The 11,361-nt window shown below is 40.0% G+C and overlaps 1 protein-coding gene across 2 annotated transcripts in view; it reads left to right on the top strand.

Moving 5' to 3' along the window:
* oclnb (occludin b) overlaps nucleotides 1-4,502 on the top strand; it is a 26,327-nt gene extending 21,825 nt beyond the window's left edge. The window contains exons 6-9 of one of the 2 annotated variants that reach the window (XM_019897353.1): nucleotides 667-771; nucleotides 2,014-2,185; nucleotides 3,857-3,898; nucleotides 4,001-4,502. In XM_019897353.1, the coding sequence (XP_019752912.1) occupies nucleotides 667-771; nucleotides 2,014-2,185; nucleotides 3,857-3,898; nucleotides 4,001-4,084 (403 nt within the window). In that variant the 3' untranslated portion in view covers nucleotides 4,085-4,502. Of the gene's footprint in view, nucleotides 1-666; nucleotides 772-2,013; nucleotides 2,186-3,856; nucleotides 3,899-3,985 lie in introns of both variants that reach the window. The other variant, XM_019897318.1, reaches the window with a different exon arrangement.
* The last annotated feature ends 6,859 nt before the right edge of the window (nucleotides 4,503-11,361 follow it).

Raw genomic sequence — 11,361 nt, 5'->3', positions numbered from 1 at the left:
AGTTACTTATGTAGAGTCATAACCCAATACTCATTTTGTTATTCATACAGAAGAAAAAAGTAATGCAAACAATATATGTATGGCTAGGTCTAATGCCACTGAACATTTTGAGGTGTTGAAAGTGAAAATTATTCAAAAATGACTTAGTTATCACATCGTAGCCCAATCTGGGACAAATACGTTTTATGTTGCATTATTTTGAAATGGCCATTGCAGAAAAAAGCAGGCATGAAGAAAAATTCTGTTTCTGCGGTTTGGTGACATATTCAAGGCTCTATTTATGTCATATGCAAGATTTAGACTGTTTTTTTTTTTATTGACATATGCAGCATAGTTCGTGTGTGATTGACACACTCCTGCTGCTGTGGCCGAGGGCGCCAAATGTAAATAAATAAATAAATAAATAAATATATGTATGTCTTGGCAGGATGCCACTGAACATTTTGAAAGTTGAAAGTGAAAAAAAATTCAAAAGTGAAAAAAGTTGTCACACCTCAAAGTGCAACCAAATTTGGGACAAATACTTTAAACGTAACAATTTGTATTACTGCATACGGGTTAAGGAGGCAATAGGGGCAAACACAAATAGAATTTAAGCATAAATGACTCTCTCTTAATGCGATGGGTGGAAAACTCAACAAAGATACATGTAAAATTTGTTTGCAGGAATTCTGATATCTTCAGCACCCTGGATGGGCTAAACGGCAGATTCAAAGATTATGACATTGGAGCAGATTCAGGAGATGACCTTGAGGAAGAGAACTTCAACAAGTATATACATCACACTCTATTTTGATAGGTTGGTCAATATGCAGAGATGGGTACTTCCTATTTTGCCGTCCTCCATCTGCGACCTGAGCACCTACCGCCAACGTCCCTCCGTCCTGATTCATAAAATAATCGTCCTCCGTCCCTTTGAAGAGCTGGCACATAATTGGATATATTGTGAAACAATGTGGACCACTTTACATACAAAAAAATATATAAACTATGAACAGCGTGGACAACTTTACAATTTTTTTTTTTTTTCATGATCGGCCCTCGGCTGCTTCTCCTCCTCAAACTACACCTTGTAGGTGGGACACCCCATTTGGGACATGCTCCTCTTGAGGAAGACCAGCTTGTCAAAGATGGCGTTGCCAGGGCGGTCCTCTTTGGCCGGGGGATGTTACCGTTTGTTGGGAAAAAAAAAAAAAAAAAAAAAAAAAAAAAAACTTTCCACAGCAGCGGAGCTAAGGTGTGGGGTGTTGTATTTAATAAATAAGTCCACCAACGCCTCCGCTGGCGCATTCCCTATGCAGTACATGCGGTAGGCTACCAGGGGTTCGTCTAAAACGTTCCAAGGTAATTTTTGTCCTTAGCCCATTTCGCCCGAATACATTAAAATGAAATTTTGGCCAACTCGCTTCGGCGTCGAAAACCTACGTAATACGTCACACGCATACACAGACACACACACATGGTGTGGGATGGAACCGAGAGACATACAACACAGGCAGCTTTTTTTTCCAGCTGGATTGAATTGTTCACAACTATTTAAGTGTCAACCAAGATAGCATTTAGCTGCTAACACAACCACTGTCACTCACCGGACTAACTGGCGATGTGTAAACTTTTTTGGATGGGGGAAGAGGAAGAGTGAAGTCACCCCATCCTGCATACAAACACAGTGAACATGCACGAGACAAGCAACGCATCGGGATATTACACATTCGGTCTGAAGTAGTGTTTTGGCGGATTACCTACGCAAGACAGGTTGGCCATATTTCTGTCAGGCATCAGTGAATGTGTGTCTGTAGGTACTTCAGTCGGTTAGGGATGATTACATGGATAGACGAAAACCCACTTCTGTCCTTGCTTAGTCCATCCGGGAGGGAATGCCCACCTCTGTTAATATGGCTTTTATTTGATTCTTTACCGTTGCGAGCAATGATACTGCTTGGAGCCTATTCTTGGTATTGCCAGTTTACTTTCCATGCGATAGATACGTGTTTTACCTCCTTCCCTCTGTAGACTGTTTCCTTCCATTGTGAATGAGGAGGAGCGTCTGACCTACAAACAAGAGTTTGAACGGGATTACCATGAGTACAAGAGAATTCAAGCTGAGCTGGACAACATAAACCAGAAACTTGCTCATCTGGATGACGAACTGGACAAATATCCAGATAGCAGTCCACAGTTTCTGGTGAGAGTAAAAAAAAGGCGACTGCAGCCCTTCTCAAAATCAGGATTCGATGCTAATTTCATCTGGACCGTGCTCTAATTTGATGTGATAGAGTACCGTACATTGTCTTCCTTCTATCATGAACATTTCATACACACGCTTTATTTTGGACTATAATTACGGTATTCCGAGTAGAATAGACGGTGAAATCTATGTTACCTTACATCACTGCCATAACATTAAACAGTGCTGTGGTATTTGACATAACCATGCCGTTTAGTAAATCACAAATTAGCTACTCCAAATTAGCAAATTAATTAACAGACTCATACTCTCCCAGAGTTTCAACTTGTTTAGATTGAATATTTTCAGTCCTTTTTAACACTGCCATTCCCAACTGGACTAACATAATTTTGCATTTTGATTTAACCCAGAAGAGAAAATTAGTCGGGCGGCCCGATAGTCGATTGGTCAGCGCGTCGACCTCACAACGCAGAGATGCAGGGTTCGATTCGGGTCTGGCCTCCCTGTGTGGAGTTTGCATGTTCTCTCCGTGCCTGCGTGGGTTTTCTCCGGGTACTCCGGTCTCCTCCCACATTCCAAAAACATGCAGGCTAGCTCAAGTGAATCCTCAGAATTGTCCCTAGGTGTGAGTGTTTCATCGCTTGTTCTTTTATTTGCACATACTGTACTCCGACAGCCATTCCAACTTAAAAGAACCAGAGTTCATCTTTGTTGGTTTGGGGAGTCGACGTATCACATTCACTGCCCGCTCGTTTCGCAGTGATAAAGGGTTAGCATTAGCGTCATTTATCTCCGCCGCATTGTTATTGTTATGGATATGAGCAGAACACATGCGCAAGTACCATCAGTGCCGTGATTGGCTGCATAGCGTCATTGCATCTTAGCGTATGATTGACTGGACAACTTTCACTTACTGAATTACACAGCAAAATGATACAGAAAAAAAGTTATACAGCTTATTCATTTGCAGTGCGTTCACCGCGCTGGATAGGTTTCCTTGTGCGCTGAGAGTATGCGACCAGTACACAGTTGCGCACCTGGGTAGCTTAGAGGGAACATTGTTTCAGATGATCAAATTTTGGGGCCTTAGTCGCTCAAGAAATTTCCTAACTCAGCCTGAATACAAGTAGTACATCTGTAAATTTTAAAATGTGTTAGTCAGCGCAATGTATTGCTGTGTGAAAGGGACAAGCTATAATCATGTTTACGCTCCGTGAGAGAAAGCATTGGTGATGTAACTGCTCACAAATTAAAGTGCGGCACATGAACTGAAGGAAGGTTTGTCCTCAAATTTTGTTCATTCACTCGTTTTTCGTGAGCCGTGATAGTGCTGTACGGTACCTTTTAAAAAAAGCAGGTTGAGGGGGACTGAAAAAGGAAAACCATCCTAGTGAACCTTAGCGGCTGAAAAAGGCAGCCTCTTTTCACACATAAGAGAAATAAATTCAAGTCCCCATAAATGTAGCTACTGCAAAATAACCATTATTAAAATACAGTTGCACAATACTTGTGTATGAAGTGAATGATGTTGGCTAGAGCATGGTAATATACTGAACTTTAGTCAATTGGCAATTTCATCGTACACACTTTTGTGTAATGGTCCAATCACAAATTATTATCCTTATGTTTGCCATTTAAATTCATTTGCTCTTCAAATTTTATTTTCAGGATGCCATGGAACAGTACACTAGACTGAAGAATCTCAAGAAAGTAAGTCCTTTAACATGTCACGGGTGGGCTTTTTGTTTATAACATGACGTTGTTTCGCTTTTGTTGTTGCCTTTCTTTTCATTTCAGTCCTCCGATTACCAGATCAATAGGAAGCGGTGCAAATATCTCAGGTCCAAGCTGTCCCACATAAAAAGGATGATCAGTGACTACGACCATCGACCTTGAATACCTAGTTGCTCTTCAGGGAATGATGCAAACCCGCAGTGTCTTTTTTCTAATTTTTCAAGACTTGCCACAAGCCTACACAAAGAGAATATACTTTAAGAGTTAAGGTAGCTGGGTTTTGTGTGTTTTGAATTCATGAACTATGAAGAACAATAAGATGTAGATTTTTCATGTACTGTACATATAAGATATTCACTTTTATTTCAGGTAACATTTAAAGAATAATGCTTTTTTTTTAGGCAATTAAAATATACGTTCTTAAAAGCAGTCAGCATTTAAAATTAGTGACCAGCTCTTGTAAACAATATTTGATTTACAATTGTACATGTTTTTTCATTGTCATTTTTAACAGAACTGGATTAAAAGGTTTCACTAGATTTTGTTGTATTGTTTGTCATGAACTTGGATTTTTACTGGCTCACTCTCAGCTTTGTTTTCACTGCCTACTCATGTTTATGTTTTGTTATTGACACTCATAGAAAATTACATTTAAAAACCACTAAGAAAACTCATATGAAGAAAACAAATTCTGAGTACTGTATCGAATGCGAAAATGGAATAAGACAGATAATTTTTTGGGGAAAAGATTTAGGGAGCTGGTTTTCTTAATCTACCTTCGTTTCCTTATGCCTTAACCCATGTAAACAGTATTTGTTTCACAACTGTACATGTTTTTAATTGTAATTTTGAACTACGCTGAAATACAATGTTCCTCCAAATTTTGTTGCATGGACGGTCATGAGCTCGGATTTTTAATCGTACTGCCTAAATCTAAGCTTTCACATACTTGTTTATTTTTGGCGTGGACAATACTAGAAAATAAAATTAAAAATACACGAATAAAATATGAAGAAAATAATAAGAAGAGAATGTATGAATAGAAGACCAATGTGACACATTCGGAAGGTGCAATCACTTCTTTTGGAAAAGATTTAAGGAGCTGATTTTCTTAATCTACTTTGTCCTTTTGGTTTAACCCTATCAAGGGATTGTCACAGTGAATCAACCTCCTCTATCATTCCTGGTCCTCTGCATCTTCTGCTCTCAGGCCAGCCATCTGCAAGTCTTCCTGAACCACATCCATAAATCTCTTCTGTAGCGTGAGCTGGGTCTTGGAAAGTGGAACGTGAAATTATTTAATATAGAGATCGTGAGTAGGATGGCAACTACACATGAGCGGGATGACAAATGTGTATCAGTGTCACACAACACCGTGTATTACGAACTTGGAAAAACATTTTTTTTTTTTTTGGTCACAGTTTTGCAAATGCATCAGATGGTGCATGTTACAAACCAAGCATGAAGTCCAGGGCACAATTTGTACAGCACTAATAATTTCCACAATAGAAAATCAGTCAGCACCAAGATTTATGTGGACATCTCTACTTATGTCCACTTCAACTTCTGAAAATACCACACTGATCAGCCTCTCCGTTGCTCACTTATGAGAGAATGAGGAAATGAGCTCTTACTTTAAATTATCTGCATACCGCATCTGTTTTTATTCGATAAGTCCCCAAGATATGAACACAATGCATTCCTAGGATGTTAGTGATTAAATTTAAATCTTGAAGAATTCTCTTGACTGACTTTTTTCCTAGTCCACCTCCAGGTGGTACGCCTTTGCCACTGCATACTCAAAAATGATTGCACCTTAAAAACCCACACTTGTTTGGAAGGTCAGCCCCGTGGCTTAAGATTCATTCCTCCGAATTTTTCAAACTACATCCAACAAACCATCTTAGATGAGTTCCAGCCCATAGAAGCTGGTGACATTTCTGGGTGTTGTAAAAAAATTGCTTTTGCTTTACAATTAGAATTTTAAGTTGCACTTATGGATGTAACGCTGAACTGTGTTTACTGACATTGGTTTCTGAGGTGTTCCTGAGCCCATGTGGTGACATCCTTGACACGTTGATGCCGTTTTTTTTTTTTATTATTATTATTATTTTTTTATGCAGTGCCTCCTGGGGGATTAACTGTCACGGGCATTTAATGTTTTTTTTTTCGGCCTTGCCTCTTACATTTACTTCAGATTCTGTGAAGTTTTTCATGATATTATGAGCCATAGATGATGAAATCCGTAAATTCCTTGCAATTGTATGCGGAGGAATATTGTCCTTAAACTCTTTTTTTTCTACCTGTGCCCTCCGTGCACCTGGGGGAGCTGCAGAATCCAAGTGATTTGAATCTGGGGTCTAGAAGTGTTGCTAAGGTGAACACACTAATAGACTCCAGACTGGAAGCAGTGTCTGTGACTCGACGCTTTAGGTGTTTGTGGAGTTGTATGGCTGCCTGTGTGTACAAGGTTGAAGCGTGATGCTCAAGTGCATGTTAAAGCATTTTCATCATCGGGATGACCTTTGAACCAGACACTCGCCTCTCTTCAGACAACTTCACTGTAGCTTGATGGAATGGAGAGAGCACCAGTAGTGCTTCTCTTATGATGGTGAACTCATGAGCTGTCAGTGGAGTCAAATCTATCTTAAAGGAGGCCAAAGATACCCACAGTGGCTCCCTCTCATCATGCAGCCTTGACAGCATTTCTTAAGTACTGTTCCAGCGTGTTGGCACCTCGTTGATGAGTTTCAGGGTTGGCCGTCCCATCTGTTGCTGCACCTGAGCGAGCTTCTCCTGGGCTGTAGTGCTTGAATGTGACAAGGTGCCGAGCTTTGTTTCGAATGTCTGTAAGTGCAGGGACCTGATCGCATGATTTTGTAATGAATAAATTAAGACTGTGTGCAATGCAAATTGAGTGGTGAATTTGGAGGTGTCTAGTGGATGCGATCATGTTTGGTGCTGCGTCACTCACAAGACACTTTACTTGTTGGTTATAGCCCATTCCTCCATCATGTCCTTTTTGACCTCGGCCAAATTGTCAGCAGTGCGATTCTGTGGAAAGTATTGCACTCCCAACACTAGATGAACACAACTGCAGATTCGCATTAATGTAGTGACAGGTAAGTGCCAAGTCAGCCTCCATGTTCACAGAGGTCTACATGTCAGTTGTTATACTCACTGCCACAGTTTGCTGTACTTCCATTTTCACTTTTTCCCATTCCTCCGGATATTTGTTGGACACGGTTTTTTTGATGGTCTGAAAATTAAACCAAAAGCAAATAATACATTTAAATTACAGGCGATTCATCTCATCTACATCAACTACAACTTTCACACAGACCTTTCTTGTCAGCAAAACATATGAGGGTTCAAGGACCTGAATCGGTTCCTTGAACCCTTCACTCTCCACAATGCTGAAGGGCTGGCAGTCCTTGACAATGAAGTCCAGCAGTGCCTGATCGAGCAACTGCTTCCTGGAAGCTTGATTGTCAAACATGAAGTGGAGAGTAAACCAATAATAATTACTGATTGCCAATTAATCATCAACAAAGCAAATGTGAAAAGGTAAGAGAATGGCTGTATACCTGAAGTTATCCTGGGTGTATCTGGAACTACATTCTCATGCTCGGCCCGATAATGCCTCAGCATGGAGGAGGTGCTTTTGTTGGTAAATGATAATTCTGTATGGCAAGTTCAAATATGTGAAGAGTAAACTAAGAGTTACCTTGAAATTAATTTTAATTAGAATGGAACAAGACATGTCAAAAATCTGAGAGGCACTTTGTGAGACAAGGAGATTTGAATAAATACCTTATTCTCCAAAAGCAGACGAAAATGGTCCCACATGGCGGACAATTTGCGTTTCCCCGGGAGCTTCTCCATAATATGCATGTACTTCCACAATCATGGGTGAGGTTTGGATCGCGTCGGCAGGCGCATCGTGTCGACAGACGCACTTCCTCCTAAACAGTTTGGTGGGCTTTTGCGGCATCAACGCCCCCTGGACTGTGTCGACGCAGTTCATGCATCGGTCATGTGATTGTCTTGAAGCAGTAAGCGCACCGACGTGGGGATTGCTCTGTGAGATCGACGCGGGCGTCGACGCAACGGTGTTGCTGGACCCATCACTGATATATTTTCGTGTCCTGGACGATCAGGGAAAACAATCGTCTATGTCTGAACGATTTGTCACAATGCATTTTCAATTGCTCTTAAAAAAAACAAACAAACATATAATACAGGACACACTGTGACTGCTTACCATTTCTTGGTTTATTTTGAAAAGACAGCGACTTGTGTCAAATGAGAAATGTATCCAGTAAGTCCTGCTATATAAAATTATCACCCGCAAACAGAAGCACAGTAGCATACATATTTTTGCACGCATAGATCTCGATCTAAATAAGAGGCATAAAAATGTTTGACAGCAATTGATTACAAATAATAAAAGCTGCGTTCAAACGAAGTCCATCTTTCCTTTTTGCCCATTCTTGACGTAGAGCCATTCATTCCAAATCGACGAACCCATCAATTTACACAAATACAGTTTAATAAATAAAAAGATACGGTCTACTGTAATGTCATTTTGAGAACATTTGTGCAGATCTCAAAAGTCAAAATCAAAACTCAGGACTTTATCGTGAAAACAAATCACACGAGTAATATTATATGTATTCAATATCCATTCATTTTCTGAATCGCTTTTCCTTAATTAATATACTTTTACAGTAATCTTCTAGGCCACTCCTACAGGTTGACGTACGAGACGCCGTAACATAACCCGTTAAACTTGTGTGTAGGCATTATTTGGTATCAATTTTCTCACCACTTATTAAATTGCCTGCCATTTTGCTATTCAAAGATGGATATGCTCCGCTTAGACATGGTTCCAGCGAGATTTATGTGAAACTACTTAATCGCAATTAGCATGGTCCCAATTTCCCCCTACATTACTCCTTGTAATCCCTTCGTGAGAACGATACTTGGAAGAAGTGTATTTTATTTGCAGCCATGGAGGCGCGGGGTTACTGATTTTGGAGCGCAACAACAACGTGTGTACGTGTGGAAGTACTGTACCCAGTTGAAGCTTGTTGCTATAGCTAGCTGGTGCGGCTTCTCGCCTCAACATACCGACAACCCACTGACGTAAGCAGCCCAACAAAGCTCTTCGGAACAGTCTCCGCCATTCAATTATCAGCTAAAATAAATTTAAAAATCTGTCATTCCTAGTTTTATTCTTTGTGTTTTGATGAGGTTCAAAATGCAAACAACTATTCAAGACTTTTAAAGGAGCACCGCCAAACGCCTTGGGGGTGCTCTTTTTGTTTTTGTAAATAGTTATGAATAATTATGGGGGTTTTGTTTGGTAATTAGTTCCTAAAGTAGTACAACGTGATATTTGTGTTCACCCACTTTATTTATTTATTTTCGTTTACTGTTTTAGTTTGGCAGTGTACATCTGTTTTGTTTGATAACTATGTATTCTGATACACTTTCCTTTGTTTTTGCTCTGTCACCTAGTGGCAGCTGTGTGGCACAAGAATGGTAGGTGAAAGCTTTTGCCCATCAAATCAATCTTTCTCCTGGCAGAGAACACTACTTTTTGCTTTTTCACAATGGTCGTGCTGTCAAACTACAAGATAAATATCGTTCCATGTCTTGGACTGGGTCAGATGTCACACTACATCTCTGTCTGCGACCAGAACTTGCCCAATCGTTACATGCTTCCGTCAAGATTCAATCCATCGGCGCAGGTCCGTCAGAGAGGCAGGACAAACAGCTGTAGTCATGTCGACAAGGCATTACGTGTACGTGCATTGTTTCTATGTTAAGAAAAGGCAAAAAAAAAATTAAAAAGTATGTGTTAGGGGGAGTGAAACCCCCCCTCTTTCAGAAAGGTTTGCCCCAGCAGCACGGGGGAAGTGCGTGCGCTTGTTTGTACGGCCGGGAGTTTTGAATACAGCGGCACATAACGAACACTCTGTTGTCCGGTGTCTCGTTATCAGTGGCATTCCGTCAGGGCCAGCAAGGCCTTCTGTGCTGGCCTAAACATTGTATATAACATAACATAAATTTAATTTATTTTATTTTCATAAATATGTAAACAAAATTATTCTCTGTATTCTTTACGTCATATTATTTCCACTTCGTTATTTTAAAGAACATTGAAAGCCACTCGATAAATAACTTATTTATTATGGTAGAGTTTTTAACCAATCATATTTGAGCGAGCTTGTGTTGCCAGGTAAATTAAACTTGCTTGAGGCCTTCAGATTAAACAGAGCAGGCCCCTGTGCGCTGTAAGTGAACGGGCAGAGTCATGTTGCAATAGCCAAAAAGATTCTCCTGCGCTAGCTAGCCTGTCCCAGCAAGGAAAAGGGTTTGTCCGTCATTTTCAGATGAGCAATTATGAACGGTACCCGTGGCTCACAGCCTCTGAGAAACGCTGCAAATTGTACTGCTGGGAATGCCTATTGCTTGCAACTGACCGGTGCGTTTATTTTTTTTTTTGGGGACACTCGCGTAGATCTGCAGCTCGGTAATCAGGCACGCCGGGAGACGGAGCTCCACAACGAAAAAGTAAAAAAAAAAAATCGGGAAATTAAAATTATACCAGAAACACAACCGGACAAAAACGGCTTTCAGCATTAGCTTCCATGTCGATAGAAAAGGACTTGCTAATGGACCTGAAAACTGTAAAACAGAGCCACTGAAGTGTTCCTGAGAAAAGAAAGGAGGATCGACTTTATTTTCAAATAAGCAGACGCTGTGGAGAACTACATTGGTGAGTCAATGAATTTTATTTTACATTTCTTCTTGTCATTTTATTTCGTTACCATGACTTTAATACTAACGAAATAAAATGACAAAGATACAAAAATGTATCAAATAAAAAATTGCTTACCTGCAATTTATAATGCATACATGGCAATGGCGAGTGATGAAAAAAGCGGAAGGGGCGTGGCCTGGACGGGGCGTGGCCTGGACGGGGGCGTGGTTACTTACAAAAGTGGCACTAAACATGCTGAAGATGAAGTGTATTAAATTTACAGTTTGAAAATTGAACAGAAAAAAATCCCAAGATCGCCACTATTCTTTCAAGTGAAAATTTGTGCAATTTTGCCTATGCATTCCTGGTGAGCACCAATATGTAACTCCAAATTTGCTGCTCAAAATCAAAACATTAAAAAATGAATAAATAAATAAATCATAAAATTATTTAAATGATATGACAACAAATGTGAATGTGAATAGTACTGTGACTATTGTATTTATATTGCACTTAATTGAACTTATTGACCTTATCCATATTTGTATTTATATTGCACTTAATTGAACTGTGTTTTCTTTTCTCTTCTTTCTACCCACAATCTTGCTGCTGAAGGCTGTAAATTTCCCCAGTGTGGGACAAATAAAGGATATCTTATCTTATCTTA

This window comes from Hippocampus comes, unplaced genomic scaffold (assembly GCF_001891065.2).
Source record: "Hippocampus comes isolate QL1 unplaced genomic scaffold, H_comes_QL1_v1.1 scaffold179, whole genome shotgun sequence".
Classification (NCBI taxonomy): Eukaryota; Metazoa; Chordata; class Actinopteri; order Syngnathiformes; family Syngnathidae; genus Hippocampus; species Hippocampus comes.
The sequence above is the reverse complement of the archived record's forward strand: the minus strand, read 5'-3'. Positions and strand labels throughout refer to the sequence as shown.